General features: G+C 35.4%; 2 protein-coding genes across 2 annotated transcripts; both read left to right on the top strand.

Moving 5' to 3' along the window:
- Positions 1 to 1,028: 1,028 nt before the first annotated feature.
- Positions 1,029 to 10,424, top strand: LOC140758691 (secretory carrier-associated membrane protein 2-like). The gene is made up of 13 exons (XM_073094940.1): positions 1,029 to 1,279; positions 3,071 to 3,136; positions 3,273 to 3,389; positions 3,648 to 3,710; positions 4,937 to 4,970; positions 5,464 to 5,586; positions 6,933 to 6,995; positions 7,089 to 7,182; positions 7,311 to 7,356; positions 7,464 to 7,531; positions 9,126 to 9,174; positions 9,675 to 9,740; positions 10,026 to 10,424. The coding sequence occupies exons 1-13, from the start codon at positions 1,223 to 1,225 to the stop codon at positions 10,110 to 10,112; spliced, it is 933 nt and encodes a 310-aa protein (XP_072951041.1). The 5' UTR covers positions 1,029 to 1,222; the 3' UTR covers positions 10,113 to 10,424.
- A 1,685-nt stretch (positions 10,425 to 12,109) lies between these two features.
- Positions 12,110 to 12,633, top strand: LOC140759380 (uncharacterized). Its single transcript, XM_073095925.1, has one exon. The coding sequence runs from the start codon at positions 12,223 to 12,225 to the stop codon at positions 12,427 to 12,429; it is 207 nt and encodes a 68-aa protein (XP_072952026.1). The 5' UTR covers positions 12,110 to 12,222; the 3' UTR covers positions 12,430 to 12,633.
- The last annotated feature ends 5,135 nt before the right edge of the window (positions 12,634 to 17,768 follow it).

The following is a 17,768-nucleotide window of genomic DNA, read 5'->3' as shown; positions in this document are numbered from 1 at the left end:
TAGCTGTTAGAAAAATATTTTAGATAAACAAATAGGAACCCAATTATATTAGAAAAGGGTAGAGAATTTACGAGAGTGGGTGCTGGCTCGAAGGGATTTAAGCTTGAGGAGAAAATTGGCAATCGGATTGCTGCAGGACGGAGCCGATGTCCGCCAAGATGCCACCAGACCAGAGAGTCAAAACCCGGATGGATGTTTAGTCCCTACCACTTCAGATTAGTCATTAGTGGGAGGGAGGGCCTTGGTGTCCAGCTTGATCGGAAACCATGTTGCAACCAACGGGACACCACTGCAGATCTAGGGTAACATGAATCCTATTCCTATCCGACCGACAGAGGAATAGGATTAAAAAAAACCTGTCCAATTTAGAGAGGATTGGGATAGGTCGATGATCGTACCAGGTGAAACGTCTTTCGTTAATGGTGGGGGAACTCCTTCAAGCTGTTGGGTAAATTTTCTTTTTTTGTTGATAAAGAAAGCAATTTTATTACCTTAAAGAAAAGTGGGTGCAAATTCTTTTTTATTAGGTATCCCAGGGAGAACCCGTGAAATTCTTATTCAGACCAAAAGACGCAAAGCCCTGAACAACCCCATCCTTGGGCTTAGGTCAGCCAACTCGTGAGCTTTTTATTTATTTATTTTCTGTCTGTTGCTTCGTAGTAGTGGTTCCGTTGTCACCATGGAAGGAATCGAATGGCTCTCTACGACTACGAGATGCACACTTTCTATTTATTTATACTAGAGAATCACAATAAAAGATGATTTTTAACAATGTCCAAATTCCTATTAACGTTGTTACATCAGTATTTATTCAACACCAATTGCTCCGAAGCAGAAGTGGAGTTTTGCTGTCACGCGTTCACGCATTGGGAGAAGCATAGTCAATTTACTTTTAGAATTATTTTTAGGAGGTAAACTCACTCCCATATAATTTTACACTTTAAACCCAGTCAAGTAACAATATTCCAGCCTACTCCCTCCTCCTTCTCCTTTTTTTTAATTTTTATTTTTTTGGGGGGGCTTTTCGTCTGCCTAATTTTCTTCGTCCTCGCGGAGACACAACCGTCTCCTTTGCTCTCTCTTTCTCTGTTGGGTGGACTTACAAATACAACTTAGTTTGAGTAGATCTCGTCTCCCTCATCTTCTCTCCCTTCTCCCTTCGCGTGCGAAAGCCTTAGATCGATCCGTTGGAGGTTGGGAAGGCGACAGCGATCGGGATCCAATGGCGGGGCGTTACGACAGCAACCCCTTCGACGAGGAGGAGGTCAATCCCTTCGCGGTGAGTCTTCGACGATTCTTTTCGATCACGACTCTTGATCCTTGCTAAGATTTACTGTCTCGTGGATCTGGAAGAGATCCGAATCATACTGAGGGTTTTCTTTTTCTTAGAATAGATCTTGTGAGATTACATGGCTTGAATGAATCTGAACCCTACGGGAGATCTCGTGTTGCTTTGCTTGGAGTTGGATCCGAGTGCCCTGAATCTGAATCTGTGTGGTTTTAAACCTATAGAGTTTTGAATTTTGTCGTGGGTTGTGTTAGATCTGATGCTGTCGAGCTCCGTTCTAGATTTTCGACGCGTTTTGGTCCTTATCTTATTTCTAATGGACAATTTTGACTTGGATAAACATGTGAGTTTGTTATTTGGGGGTGTTGGGTACCTCTGGTTGTTTCCTTATGGTGGTATAGGTATCAACCCTAGCTGAATAACATCCTTCAGTTTTATCTCGGAAATTGCTGAATTTTATAATTTACTCTAAGTCAGAAGCACGCCTACGATTGTAAGTAAAGACGTACTCAGATGAATTGAGAACTAACTTAGAAGGATTTGATGGATTAGCGAGTTGGAATTTTGGTAGTTCTTATTCATTTTCAGGATATTCAGAAACTTGGAACTTTAACAGATAGAAGTCATGAAACAAATATTGAAACAAGGAAAAACGAGCCGACAAGGCCCCTAGCGGTGATGTCAGTCAGTAATAGGATTAAAAGAAAAGATAACTCTTTATGTGTTGCCCTCATGATTTCTTTTCTTTCTTTGGAGCTCTAGGGACACTGAGAAGTTTATGATATTTGGAAGCATGGGAACTTTGTTTTCAGATTCAACCTAAAGGTTTTTTGTGCTGTCCATTCGTCTTGTATATTATATAAAATCAGCATTCCACATTTGATTTGTTTTGACTGTGATAAAGCTTGCAATATGGTCTTGACATCTGGTTTGTACTTCTACATTTGATTGAAGTTCTCTATTCCTACTTCCAACTAATACTTAAGTGAATGCTGAAGTGTTGTTTGGTTGAGTATTTCAGAAGACATTGCTAGAAGTAGTCAATGAGTCCAAGCATGGAAGTGGCCTATCTGAGTATTGCTAATGGTGATCTGCTTCCTGTCACTTGGAGCTGTTTATTCCTAATGGATAATAATCTAAAGAACCAACTTACTAAAGATATTTTAATCTCTTTTGACAGTGTTCCAGTATAACATATTTCAACAATATCTATCTATTCTATACCTTTTAGCCATGCACATGGATGGGGTGTGCAGAATTTTTTGCAATAAAATGTTGTGTAATAGAATTGGAAAAAAAGAATTTTAAATTTCATCTTAGGAGGGAAGGCTATACCCCTATGCTTCTAGACATTTTCAAGGTGTACTCAATGATAACAAAATCAAAACTTTTGTCGAAGCAATGATATTTTGACTTGAATGCAGTCGTATTGTTACTTTGCAAGGTGAGATAATGAGATCTTTGTCATTTACTTTTTATGTAGCAAAAACACTATACCTTCAGCTAGTAATACTGTTGTCTCTACTTAATGAGATTGGCAAATAAAGCTGTTTGGAAGTTTGAAAATATCCATATAATGTGCTTATATACAGAAATACAAGTTTAACATATACCATACCTCGTGTTGCAGCATTATGGATTGTTCCATCAATTTCCTTTTCTCTTGTAGAAGTAGCAGCTTTGGCATTTTCTATAACCACTTTTTACTAGTATGATATTCAGGATTCTTTTATGAAGAAATAGTTATCTAATCAGGGTTTTCTATAATGTTCCACATATCAGGATCCAGCGGTCCGCGGAAAGAAACCTGGACAGTCAAATTATGGTGGAGGTCCATTTTACACAACAGTAAGTTTATTCTAATGATCATTGTGCAGAATACAAAATCAGATTCTGGGTTTGCATGAATTAAATTTCATCTTATCTAATTTCTGTTTCACCATTTTTCAGTTGAGATTGACCTTTATGTTTCCTTGTGAATCAGCACCCTGGAAGTGTACCTCCTGCAACAAATTCTCGTCTTTCACCTCTTCCTCCAGAACCGGCTGATTTCTATAATGATCGTGGTGCAACAATTGATATTCCACTTGATTCATCAAAGGTAGGTGGATATTTATGGCACTATAATGAACAGCATGTTGCACATGTGGATATTGGCAAGTGTACTTCAAAAAGTTTTGCAAGTTAGTGGGACACTTGGTCCACATCTTTGGCTATAGTCTTGCACACTTGCATGGGCTGATGTGGACATACTTCTGTTTTAATCAGTTTCCTTTCTAAACCATATATATTTGTTCTCTATGTCTATTGTGATTTTGGATTTCACTGCATGTTTCTTCTTTTTATGTGTACTTTTCAGGACCTAAAGAAAAAGGAGAAGGAACTCCAGGCAAAGGAGGCAGAACTAAGCAAGAGGGAGAAAGTATTTTCAACTGAATTGCTAATAAATGCTACTTTTGCATCATCTTAAACTTAGAGATTATTCAATTAATAGACTAACCACATCTACGACCATCTTCCTTCCCTAGAACCCGGTTATGTGGGAGCCTTGTGCACTAGGACAATTTTATAGTGATAAATTCTATGCAGTTCCAACATTATTTCTAGTTATTAGTTATTGTTTACATGAATTATGAGAAAGAAAACATACTATTACATAATCATTAGAATGTGTCAATATCATCTCTACATGTTTATTTATCTCTGTAGATAATACTTTTTCTATGAAGTAAATAGGACCTAATATTTAACAGATTTTGCATGAACCTTTTGGATTTAGGCTGAAAGTGGATCATATACAGAGTTAATATCTTCATGTTGGACTTCAGGTGTCACTGATTGAATTGATAATGAAAAAGACAAGTTAGATTCCAAGTTCCAATTATGAGAAAATTGTAGCTATATTTAAATCAGTAGTGTTCTGCAGGACATCCAAACCCACTTGACTGATATTTACTACCACCTGCCACATTCCCTCTTCATTTGGGCTTTTGTTGATTTTAATCCATCCAATGTGTTGTTTCTTATCCATTTCATTATCAAATCTCATCATCAACTAGTGCCAAATATTTTATGACTTCCCTTCCAGAGGCTCGTGAGCATGCATTTATGTGGTGAGCTTTCTTGTTATATACCACTATATTCTCTCTTTCTTTCTTTAGCTTATTAGATGGAGCTCTCCTATATTTTAGTTTAAATTCTTGGCTAGAATAGATTCTCTTATTCTTAGTCAACGTGGAAAAATAAAGCCATCTAAAAATGACAATAAAGTCTTGAAGAGGTACATAATACTTCAATAGTTTAGCCAAAGCATTTAGCTTAAAAAATCACATGAAGTCACTTGGAGTGGCAGTGAGGCTTGGTGCTTGGGTGGTCATCAAGCTTTTGATATGCATCCAAAGTGCATTTAGTTGCAATACTGTTTATTGTTTTTGATATACAGACATCCATAGATTCCATACAGACCACATAAACTGAGATAGACACTATATATGTATCCATTGAGATAGTATATCCTCTTCGAATGCATGATTGCATGTAAGTTATGATTCTGATTTCCTACGTTCATCTGTAGAACTGAGTAGCTTCTCTTTGAATAGATTTTCCATACATCTTTTACTCATTTTGATATTTGTTTGTGCTACTTAGGAACTAAAAAGAAGGGAAGAGGCAGCAGCCAGAGGTAAGATTTAATGTTCTTTTTTTTCGTCCAAGTCTGATTTAAACAACTTTTTCTCCTTTTGGCCATTTTTAGATATAAGTTAATAGCAAAGCATAATCTTATAAGAATGTGTATCAACTGCTAAGAGAAGGAGGATGTTTTACTGAAGTTTGGAAAATATTAATTCCTGCATACATTATGAATTGTAGTTAAAACTAGTTGAGAAGAGGATCCATAGGTTTTCTAATTCTTGGAGAATGTCTAAATAAAAGCACTTGTCAATTTAAGACAATGTAAGTGCTGAATTATGGCTTTATCAGTGTTATCATGATAAAGGTTATCTTTCGAGACAAAGCAAGAGTTGAAGATATGGCTTTATAAGTGTCGTCCTCTTCTTCTATAGTGTATATACTTATTATTTTTTAAGTGGCATTTTATCTTCTGAGCATTAGGAAGCTGAATTACATTGCAGTTCATATGACCTGAGTTGTGGCATTTAACTTTGCTTTTGCAGCTGGCATTGTTATAGAGGAGAAAAACTGGCCTCCTTTTTTCCCCATTATCCATCATGATATTGGAAATGAGATACCCATTCACCTGCAAAGACTGCAGTACTTTGCATTTGCGTCATTACTAGGTATGCTCTACTTATTCTCATGAAATTGTAGTTCTATCATGAATCCTTTGTGATGCAACAAATTTGGAGGTAATGGTCAAAGGACAATTCATGGTTTTTGTGACTCCTTTAAACTCTTTAATAGGTTAGTTATAATTATTGCACATCTATTACCCTTTTACATAACATTGGCATGCTGAACTTGAACCAAAAAAGATTATTGGCCATATCAGAAAAATTAGTAGCCTATATATGTCTTTGGTGGAGTTTCCCTTGTTCGACATTACCATGTTTTTTTGGTGTATTGGACTCAATCATATGATTTTTTGTTGGCGCAACCAGTGAAGAAATTTTGTGATCACTGTCATTAAATTGAAGAGAGAAGAGAAAGAGAAGAAATAAAATTGAATTAGCAATGTATATAGTTGAACAACCCAAAGCAAATAAAACTTCTAATCTACTAGGAAACCAACTTAGATACAACTAACAACACTTGATACATCATTTGTCAACCCTTGCCTATACTGGTAGGGATCAAGGATAGTCATGCAAGTGGCACAAGGCCTGTTGGTTAGCTATTGGCATGTATGTGTTAACTGAGGCATGGTTGCTGTGAGGCCGCAAATTCTCTTTCCAGATCATCTATGCCAGTTTGTCAAGGAACATAAGGTACACAACTACACATGTGGTCTACTCTGGCAGCATTAGATTAGCACAAGGCGATGCAGTGACAGATATGAATACCGGATTGTACCTTTCTAACTGGATTGTATCAATACTGGTTACTATTACTATAATCAGTATCCAGTAGCATAACCTGTGCATCTCCATATGCAATTCCTTGTTAGGTATGTCAACTCATTTGGAGAGATTTGTATATTTGGTTGTGCAAATAGGAACACCTATTGAAAGAAGTTCCAAAAAACTTCTCTCGAAGAAAATCTATGTTGTGCCAAAATGTAGTATTTGTACATAGTTTAACAGCATTAGATAGGACTAGTTGGTAGCTTTTGGTAGCTGCTGAGAAATTTTCTGGAATAGTCTATCTGCTATTGCAGCAGAAGATTGTACATAAGAGACAGACATTAGTTGTGCGGTAATTATTCACTGTCAAGTGTTTTCAACCATAACCACAAACTGAGGATGCTAAACTTATAATATCTCATGATTTGATGAGGTTAACATTCTTGTGACTTTTACATTAGAGATGGTTTATATTGTTTTAAGCCTGAGGAATATCTTGAGGCTATTGGTATGATTACTAGTATTATTATACAACACTATGTGCATGAGTTCATTGATCAACATTCAGTTTTACAGTAATATTTTGTAAACTTATCAAGGACTTGTGCTTGAATTTCTCACAGGATTGTTTGGATGTCTCCTCTGGAATGTAGTAGCAGTTACAGCAGCTTGGATTAAGGGGGAAGGTATATTTGAAGGGATTGTATATTGCATATACTTCAACTGATTCAGCTGCCGCCGTATCTCAGATGAAGCTGATGCAACTCTTTATTTTTCAGGTGTAAAGATCTGGTTTCTCGCAATCATCTACTTTATTTCTGGTGTCCCAGGCGCATATGTTCTCTGGTACCGGCCTCTTTATAATGCTTCGAGGTGCCATAACTTTGCAATATCAATTTCTTAATCTTACTTTTAGATATCAATGTTTTCTATTTCTTCACTCATGGTAGAGTTGTTGAGAATTCTGATACTTACATGCATTTCTGCAACTCATCTTATAGGACTGAAAGTGCCTTGAAGTTTGGATGGTTCTTTTTGTTTTACTTGGTAAGTCATTGAATCACACTAAAGAAGGCTGTAGTGATCAGAAGAGTGTTGTCCTTATTAGAGGAGTAAGGAAGATAATTTACTCATTACCCGTTTGCTTATTGCAGCTACACATTGGTTTCTGCATCTATGCAGCTGTGGCTCCTCCAATCTTCTTCAAGGGAAAATCTTTGACGTAAGTTTTCCAATATATATCTTTGTGAAATAGCAAGAAAAGATGTGTTTTAAGTGGCAGTACTAAAACCAAAGATCTTTGTTAAGTTGGCCCACCTGGAATAATAGCTTTTTCCTATTGAATTATCATTTTTTATGCTCATGGAACATGGAGAAATTTTACTGTTCTGTTTGCTATTTCTATGCTTAATTTGGAGAGATTGTAAGTTTGTTGCAATTATATATCTGATAGAGTTTGATGTTATAATCCTTTTTCCGGATTGTTCTGCTCACTCAGCACCTTTGTATAGACTGATGCTTTATATTAAGGCTCTGGTTTTTATTTTCCCTCAACAAAATTGGTAGGGTATGGTTGTCCTTGATGATCAGTGATATGTTGGTTAGCTTAAGATCTTGCATCAACTATTTTGGCAACATTGGAGCTTCAAATAACATTATCCAAATTGAAATGTACATCTAGTTTCTTGTCATGGAAGTCAAGGGAAAAGCACCAAGGAAAAGAATGCTTGTGCATGGTGTTTTAATCTATGGTTCCAAGTTTTGGCCGATCCCATAGGCTCTCCCTCTCTCTTCTCTCTCTAATTTTTTTTTTTTCATTTTCTCTCACTTTTGCCTTATCTCTCTCATTTCTCTTTCTACTCTCTCGAGCATCTCCCTCTCTTTTTCTTTCCTCCAATTTCTTCCTCCCTCTCTATTTTAGTCTATCTGTCTCTTTTAATCTCTATTATGCAGTGCAGTAATAGAGAGTTAGATAGAGAGATGAGAGAGAGAAAGAGAGTGGAGAGTGAGACAAAGGGAGGAAGAGAGAGAGGTAAAGAGAAGAGAGAGAGAAGAAATGAAAAAAATCAGAGAAAAAAATTTGCCGTGTGGTAGTAAGAGAGAGGAAGAGAGAGAAAGGAGGGAGAGGGAAGAAATGAAAAAAAGTAAAATTTACCTTGTGGCAAAGAGAGAGAGAGAGAGAGGAAGAGAAAGAAAGAGAAGGGAGAGTGAAGAAAGGAAAAAATTAGAATTTTTTTTTGCCTTGTGAGTAATAGAGAGAGAGGAGAGGAGAAGCAACTCCATACTTATCAAAATTTTGAGTAAGTTGATATATTTTTTAGTTTTTAGGTTTCATATGTGAGTAATATTATTTTTTTTATTTTTTAATTATTTTTCTAAAATTTTAGAAACTTTCCTGCCTTTTTAAATAATATTTAGAATTTTATGTAATTAAAAATAGTTTGATCCAATACAACTGATATGTATCATTTTTCCAGATGATCGATCCCAATCTCGATACCGAATTTTGAAACTTTGCTTTAATACCTTGGTTGATTGGCAAGATGGAAAAACAAAAAGATTTAATGGATACTGGAGTTCTTGTTTCTATTAATTGTTAAGAAAATGACCACTAAGTTAATAATTCTTGTGTATGTTGGTATATATGCATGTATTTGTATATGTTGTATAAGTATGCGTAGCTGTAAATGTATACTATACATGTATATGTTATATGTATACATGTTTGTATGTACATTGAAGTTGTGCACCTTAGGTCTTATCAGCTTTCCCTTTCTTGCTAATTCACTTTTGCATTCTATCCTCTTTTGTTGCAGAGGAATTTTACCAGCAATAGATGTCATCGGCGACCATGTTATTATTGGGGTAAGTTTAGATTATTTGTTATCTCCAGAGAACTCAATGTGCCTGCTGATTACTGAAATACCTAGATTATGTGTTTGTTAGTGTAGCTTCCTAGGCTATGGAAGCTTCTGCGTTTTGTGATGATTTTTGATAAGTTGTCTGGATTGTTGCTCTATTTGCTGGTCATTTGAAAACCAGTGGGTTCTGTTAAGCTACATACCTGATGCCAGAGCTTGTTATCCTGCATTACCTGACTTGGCGATACAAGCACCATGTTAATGCAGTTGGCAGTATTGTTGCTGTACAAAGCTCAATAATTCCCTTCATCACACTCTGGGAGCATTGATCTCAACTAGCTTTAGTTCCATTTTTGTTTAATTAAGCTTTGTTATTGAAAGGATAAACCCAAACTAATATACTGTGCTGATGTAGAAATCTTCCTTTTTCACTGCTAAATTTTTTCTTTCTTGATCCTATCACAGCCTTATCAGACTCTTCTATTGTTTTTTTTTAATCTGCAGATCTTCTACTTCGTTGGATTTGGGTTGTTTTGCCTTGAGTCACTGCTCAGTATCTGGGTCATTCAGGTCATCATTTCTTTTCTTTGAAGATATAGTTCATGGTTTTGGTATGTAGGAAGTAGTACTTTTGATGGCAAGGAAAGGTTTTAGCTTGAACATGGATTTTAGCAATGTTCAGACATCAGAGAATTTTATTTTGATGTATGCATTAGGGATGCATTGAACTAATATCCGAAAACACTCCTCCAATTACACTGTCAATTTCATTTGGAAGAGAACAATTTCTCCTCCATCTGGAATACTTTTCATTGGACTGTCTTTCTGATATTTTTCTGCCATTTTTATGTGCAGCAAGTATACATGTATTTCCGAGGAAGTGGTAAAGCTGCAGAAATGAAGCAGCAGGCAGCACATGGTGCTATGAGGGCAGCATTTTGATACACATTGCATCACAGATACTTTTCATGGAAAGAGCAGATGTAATTGATTAGAGGTCATACATATTGTTGCTTGAATTTTACCCATTTCATGTGTTTGAGAATGACAGTTGATCTTCTGACCTTAAACATGGAGTTGGATATTTGGTTGTCCATCTTGTAATTTACTGGAGTAGGTGTACAGCTTCAGTGAAGCACTACTTCTTTGTGCTTACCGTTTTTATTTCTTTGTGCAGTTGTGTTCCAAGTGTCGCAGTGCTTACCAATTAATTGTAATCTCTGTACTGTTATACATATTCTGTAGGTTTTCGAATTTTACTGGTCTTCAAAATGGCGACGCCTGCTCGAAATTTGGTCCTATAGCTCTTTTTTTTTTTCCTCCTTTCTTTTGAGGAAAATGGGCTAGGCCAGTTATATTTAATTTAATTCATTAAGGAGAGAGGAAACGTGAAGGGGAGAGGGATTACAGCGTGAGGATTGAGGAGAAATTCTAAAAAGACGGGAGGACTTCTGTAGGCAAGGACAGCTACGACGTTTAAAGGTCTTCTTTCCCCACTTGGGTATGTTCTGTTATTTCTATCGCTTTAAATGTGTCTGAATTGTTTGATTTACTAGTAAATCTCGGCATACACGTCTGAATTGTCTACTTGTATCAGTAAGGAAATTTGTTAGAAAAGATACTACAAAATCAACTAATTAATTAGATAAATAAAAATATTTATTATTTTCTCTTCCTCTCTCAGGTTAGAAGTAGATTCAAGTAGGTTTTGAATGGGTTAGAGAAGGTTGTTTTATAATTGTTTTAATTTTTTCCGTTGAAAGGGGGTAAAAGTGATACGGCATAATAACTGATGATTAACTCTAAGAATGCACAAACGGCTGAATCCGTCAGCTATGACGTTTTATTCTACATTCAAACTTCATTGTTGAAGAATGGATTAGTCTCTTTGCGGCTTTTCTACAAAGATAAATATCATTGAGACGTACATCAGACTAGCTGCCCTGGATGGCCGACAAGGAGCATTAAGTGTACAAAGACATTGGGGGCGTCGAGATCGAATAAAAGGGGACTCGACATCAACCTAATCCTGGTATAAGTAACTCGCCCACCCACTTATTAAAACCTCTTCCTCCAGCTCATGCACCTGTGCAAGCTGACAAAGCCAGCCAGCGACTGCGTGTGGGTCCTACCAAGATGGATAAGCTTGCCTATCACAACATAATCCTGCACAGGAAATATAAAAAACCAAAAGGAAAAGAAGAACAAATACATATCAAGATGGCGATATAAATATTAATCGTGACATGTCGTATATAAAAATAGAACAACATATATAGATTATATGAAGAGTGTATGCCATGTTGGCTAGTCCAGAGAGAAGAGAAGAGAGTGCAGGTTGTGTGACCTTCCACGATATTAAAACCTCTGCAAATTTGACGGTTGCCAACATGAACACGAGTTTTGCCGGTGTATAACGGAAATCAATGCATTGCAACGCATGCGTCTCGTCTCGGTTTAATCATACATCTAAAAGTAAAATAATACTAGCTCTATATATATATATATATATATATAAAGTTATATGGTTGGGAGATGGATGGATGGATGGAGCTTGAAATCTATGAATGGCTGCGTCAAATCATGCATTAAAGATGCATAGTTGAATAAATCCCCCCCGGGTGGATCGCGAAATCCGTGGAACCAGCCGTTTCTTAATTGCTCACTGAATGGATATGCGCAGTGAAATTGTTGCATTACCCATTAATTCATTCACCACCTGCCTCCTATCTAACTTCTACCGCACATTTACTAATAAATAAAAAAGGGTAGTAAATAGTCACACACACCAACTTCGATCCCTTTTAATTAATATCCCCCTATTTAATTAATCCAACACCCATGCAACTCCCTCTCTCCCTCTCTCTCTCTGCCTCCGTGCCATTCTTGTCTACCCCACGCGGTTCTCATGATCCCATCTCCACGTGTCACCCATCCAACCCCCTCATACCTCCTTTATATATGCATCCATCTCCATATCAGGGAGATTAATAATAAAGGAGTACTCTACTCTACATCTCTTCTAGTAGAGAGAAAGTTGGAGTTGTAGTAGATGGTGTTCTTCTGCTTTCTTGTTGACCAGCGTCGGATGGTGAGGAGTAGCAAACCCGCGGCTGGGATCTGCTCTCGCTGCGGAGGCTGCGCCAGCGTCGCCGACATGGAGACCGCCACCCGGTTCTGCTACCTTCCCGTCTACCGGAAGATGTGGCGTGCCATCATTTGCACATTCTGCGGGGCTCTCCTCAAGTCCTACCGTTAATATATATATATATATATATTAGCTTCTCTTCTCTCTCTCTCTCTCGAGAATCTTAATCATAATGTTTATCATGTATATTTATGTCGCGAAATTAGATTTATTAGCTTTCGTTTTGTACACTTTACTTACTATATGATATGATGATATACTCCGGGATTGGGTACAGTTATGAGTTTGCAAGATGCATCATAGATGGATTAAATGCTTATTTATGACGTAATTTTGATATATATACACAATTACTTGTTAGAGATAACTCCGAAAACAATTAGTATAACCCCGGAATACTCTTTACGTTTTTGCTGCAACTTAAACTTTTCTTCTATTTTTATCTTCTAACCTCGCTTCCTACATTTAATACAATTTGACTTTTTAGTACGATTATTTATTTATTTATTTTTGTCTCAGGAAGATGCGCACTAGGCCTACAATAAATATTTACTACCAAAATTAAATAGACTACAAGTCACGAATATTAACTATAACTACGTTGATATAAACTAGAAACTAAGTAAGCTAACTATAATATTCATAAAATTAAAACTATTAAATAATCGCTAATTATGTAATAAAATTGAAAAGTAAAAAATTGTAAGTGTTCAATAACTGTGGATTACATAATAAGACATTGTAAATGTAACTATAAACCATATCTAGATTGTCGAATCTAAGAAGATATGGATCAACTATCAAATTTCTAAAATCATTTGCTTATCTCTAATTTAAGAATACTCATCTTTTTAGTATCATCCCTATTATTTTTGTAACATTTAGGCATTGTTTGATGCAAACCGAGTCAGATCAAATTATATCAAGTGGAGATTGGGCTCAATGGATTGAGTCTAGTTATCTCGATCTCCGATTTAGATAAAATTAGAGTCATTAAAACCCTAACTTACGAGGCTATCACCACTTAAATTTTTATAATTTTCTTACATTCAGATCATTCCAGATCTGGTTCATAACATTGCTAGAGGTAACTTTCACACAAGATATTAGTGATGATGAAATAATTTTTCAAAATTTTGAATAAATTAGTATTTCTCTCACCTCTCATCATCCTCATTTTTCTAACTATAATTCACAGTTATTTTACACAATTCATAGTTATTGTAATTTAATTCATAGTTACATTTACGCATTTCGTAATTATATTTACATAATTTGTTGTAATTTTTTACACAATTTGTTCTTTTATATTGTTATATTTAATTACAAATGTGAAGTTTGCAAATATAATTTCAAATTGCATAAATATGAATTTGAATTGTGTAAGATAACTGTGATTTACGGTTAGAAAAAGAAGATAAAGGAGAAGAAGAGTCAGCCAACATTTCTTAGAATATGAGAGGCTTGTATATAAAAGGAGAAGAAAAATGAGTAAAATTGGAGGAAGAATAAGAAGAGTACTATAACACTTCTCTATATTTCTATAGTATCTCATCAACATTTAATGAGGTATTAAGTGACAAAATGACAAACTTGAAAGAAAACAAAAGAGTCCGACTTGCAAGAGAACCAAAACGGGCTCAAATGACAAAAATAAAAATCATGTGTTTCTTTTATGCAAATCAATCTAAATTGTTTATAACGTTGGATGTCTATGAGATGTATCAATAAATTTGTCTCATATATATATATATATATATATATTTGAATGAGAAAACCAAGCAAAAAACTTCATTAAAACTATTTAGATAATTATATGCTTAATATATACAAAAATATAGGAGAGATAGGGTAACGACTCTTTGAATAAGCCTCACAACTTAGTGATCATTAGCAACAAAAAAATATATAGTATATCAAGTTCAAGGAGTGTAGAAAGATATTAGAAAAGATATAACTCAGGCGCAAAGGACCTGGCATCTAGCAATTTTATCATAACAATTACGAACCCAAGCACACACAGCTCTATGGAACTCATAGAAAAGCTACAACAAAAACTATCAATGCAAATGCTGATAAAGACTGCTGATAGGTCACCAACAAAAGAGGAAAAGAATAATCTGTAACAAAAGAGGAAGAGAATAATCTGTATAAGTGACAAACACGAAGGCCTGCCAAAGAAAGACAACAGTAAGTCCAAAAGAGCAAAAATCCTCTACTTTTGAATCTAAAGGCAATTCAATGGAACAATACGAAAAGTACTAAAAACTCATGTAACCCTGAAATCACCGCTGCCCCTCTCTCTCTCTCTCTCTCTCTCTCTCTCTCTCTCTCTCTCTCTCTCTCTCTCTCTCTCTCTCTCTCTCTCTCTCTCTCTCTCACGCGCGCACACACACAGGCCTCGCCTCCCTTGGTCAAAACCGACAAGTAGGATGAGGAGCGATACTCAAACTTCCTATGGAATGGAAGAGCCCTACCCATCCTTATTGTATTTCAACAGCAAGTTGTGAGATCTCATGAGGGACGAGAAAGACTTCTCTTCTCCTCACGGCCAAAGTAGCTGGATAAAGGAAAGGAAGGCTGACAACCGCGGCAATGAAATCCTCTCCCACGAGAGGAGAAACAAGAAACTTTAGCAAAGTTATTAGGGTCGGCATCTTCTCTCGATCACATAAAAGAACTTTCTCCTTGTTTTAACATATTTGTAAATCTACTTGTAACAAAGAAAAAAATAATCACCTAAATCTAATATACCATGTGGTTTTGTATATATAGTTTAAAAAAACAAGAGCCAAATTGATACATAAATGATATTTATAGAAAAAAATAATATTATATATAGATCAATATTTTGAAAATAACAACAATGCTCTCGTGTGATTAATAGAATAGGAGAGTTTAAAAGGATGCAATATTAGATAAAATAGTCATTTTACTGCTATGTAAATACCAACTCCCTTTTAAATAACTTGTACTTTCCTTTGTTCACTACAAAGTAGACAAGTGCTAGCTAGTTAGGTAAAAGCCAATAATTATGCCTTCGAGGACCTTTATTTTGAGCCACCCTAAGAATTATACGTACCATATTTTGAATCACTTGTAAGATAGTAACACTGTAACAGCAAGAAAAACGTTTCAATAAAATGGATGGGTTTTATATTACCACTAACTTTTACCTATGTGTAGGAAATTAAATATCACTTTCTACCGACCAATTAATGAGAACCTACCTATGAATGGTTTGGTGATAAGTGATGGATTTGAGGTGATGATGGCTCTTAATTTGATTCACAATAAAGTTATCAATTACTTGTTGCTTAACTGGCCAATGGGATACTAATCACTTGCTTGTGACACTTAGCTAACTCTTGACTCTAATTAATTAGTTAGGTGCAGCCCTCCATTACTGCTAGGTAAGCCACGTATATGAGTTCACGTCCCACGTAATCTTGTCATCATCTATAATTATAGCTAATAGCTAGATTTGACGAAGATCCATGTCAAGCAACTCCCCCATGCAGTTGGGATGTAACATCTATGCCGATTCTTAGACTATCCAAACACAGTGCATTCATGGTCATACCCTCACTTTAAATATATTTATTTTGGCTCTTATCAAAGTTTTTTTGATATGCTCTATCTTTCTGTAGCGCCGTCTAAGTTTAAACTAAGTATGTAACTTATATTAAAAAGATAATAGTTTACCCTTATATATTTCGTGTATCGGATTGTAATATAGTATTCAATGTCGTATGTCGAAGAAGTTAATAGAAAAAAAAAAAGAGGAAGGGGGGTGAAGAATGCAACATCTATGCATCAAGAACATGAACATATATCCACTCTATCTTTATATTTGGTTTCTGTCAGTTAATTAAACATTTCTGCCACCAAATCACGATCGACATGCAGCACTGTTTAATTAATTTCCTTTGACTGGTCCACTCCACTCATGGAGTTTTAAGGCTATTTATTTGTAGATATATATATATATATATATATATATATATATATAAGAGAGAGAGAGAGAGAGAGTATAGAAGATGGGCCTGAAGATGAATTAATGTGAGATGCAGCAGTTGAGGGCAGTGCAGAGTAACCATGTGGCAATAAAGAAGGTGTGCATGGTTGGGAGGAAAATAATTAAATGCCTCTGGGATTGACTTGATGAAGTAATGGGGAAGATGCTGTGGCCTTAATTCTAGACATTTTATTTGTCCCATATAATGTTGGTGGTAACAATAATCTGATTGAACAGTCATAAAATCTTATTAAAATAATATACCTAGTCATGAAATGGACTTGACAATGTGCACAAACTAAATCAAAATAATGAGTTGATTTGTATAGAATTTTTTTTTATTCATAAAAATAAGTATTCCTTAGCACCCAAAGTCTAAATAAAATTTGATACTTTATATACACTACCAAAATAATTAATATGAACTAAACTCACTTTTTTGTTTTTTGTCATGATAAACACTTTTAAAGTTAATTTTTATTTATTTCTCTTTACAAACTTAAATAAGTGAATAGATAATATTGAATTACTCTTTTGACTCTTTTATTATTCTACCATTAATGTATAAACTTGTGCTTAAATTTTGTATCAAATTCAATAAATTTCCTATCTTTGAGTTTGCTCCAGTAATCTTTGGGGACAGAGGACAGAGACATGAGATTACTCACCTATGAAAGATCGATGTAGAATTATTCCTCCTACTCTTATCGTTCATCTTTCTTAATTTTATGGAACTAAAACAAACCTTTACAGATGCTTGGTTGACACTGATTAAAATGGCTTCCAGCTTCTGGCAAAATTGACACCTCTGCTATCTGCAAGCAAATGGCACATTATTTTCTTGAACTTGGCTACATTTTAATAATGTAATCTGAGATCGAAACAGTTTAAAATAGAGTGAGAAGTCTCCTGCAGTCCACTTCTTCCAATATTCAACTACCTTACAACCTTGGTTTCATTTTCGATGGAAGCTGAAAATAACATTAGTTTAAAGATCTGCACTTGGACTTGCTTGAAGTCAAACTAGCTTTAAGCATGGTGTTGTTCAGTACTGTGAACAAAGAACTGGTACCGAACTTCTTCATTAATTTGGATTTGTATTCATTTGCTTCAAAGGTTGAAAGAACTCTTGTCGTGTTTGCAACTCAAGTAAAGGAAATTTTGCATCAATATATAGATGATGAGGGAAATGATTCTATCTACTTATATATTGTTATACAAATAAAGCTGATCATTTTTTTATATATAAATAAGAACTGGCAGACTAAGTGGATTGGATCTTCCAAATTACAAAGCCCAATTGGCTTTAATCCCTGCATGTTCGTGCTGTCGCAAATTATGCAAGATCGAGCATAAGAGAAGATTTGGGACTTCAAAACTCTCATCTTTTGCGACTAGGAATAACTTGATTAATGATATGAACCTGTGAAAA

The sequence above is a fragment of the Typha angustifolia genome, chromosome 4 (assembly GCF_048772165.1).
Source record: "Typha angustifolia cultivar Huaian chromosome 4, ASM4877216v1, whole genome shotgun sequence".
NCBI classification, from domain to species: Eukaryota; Viridiplantae; Streptophyta; class Magnoliopsida; order Poales; family Typhaceae; genus Typha; species Typha angustifolia.
This window is presented reverse-complemented; position numbering and strand designations above follow the sequence as displayed.

What these genes read in the sequence shown, in the direction of transcription:
- LOC140758691 (XM_073094940.1), top strand. Translation starts at nt 1,223, where the DNA reads ATGGCGGGGCGTTACGACAGCAACCCCTTCGACGAGGAGGAGGTCAAT. An exon ending in GAGGTCCATTTTACACAACA is followed by an intron (nt 3,137 to 3,272) that starts GTAAGTTTATTC and finishes CTTGTGAATCAG; the next exon opens with CACCCTGGAAGTGTACCTCC. An exon ending in AGCTTGGATTAAGGGGGAAG is followed by an intron (nt 6,996 to 7,088) that starts GTATATTTGAAG and finishes TTTATTTTTCAG; the next exon opens with GTGTAAAGATCTGGTTTCTC.
- LOC140759380 (XM_073095925.1), top strand. Translation starts at nt 12,223, where the DNA reads ATGGTGTTCTTCTGCTTTCTTGTTGACCAGCGTCGGATGGTGAGGAGT.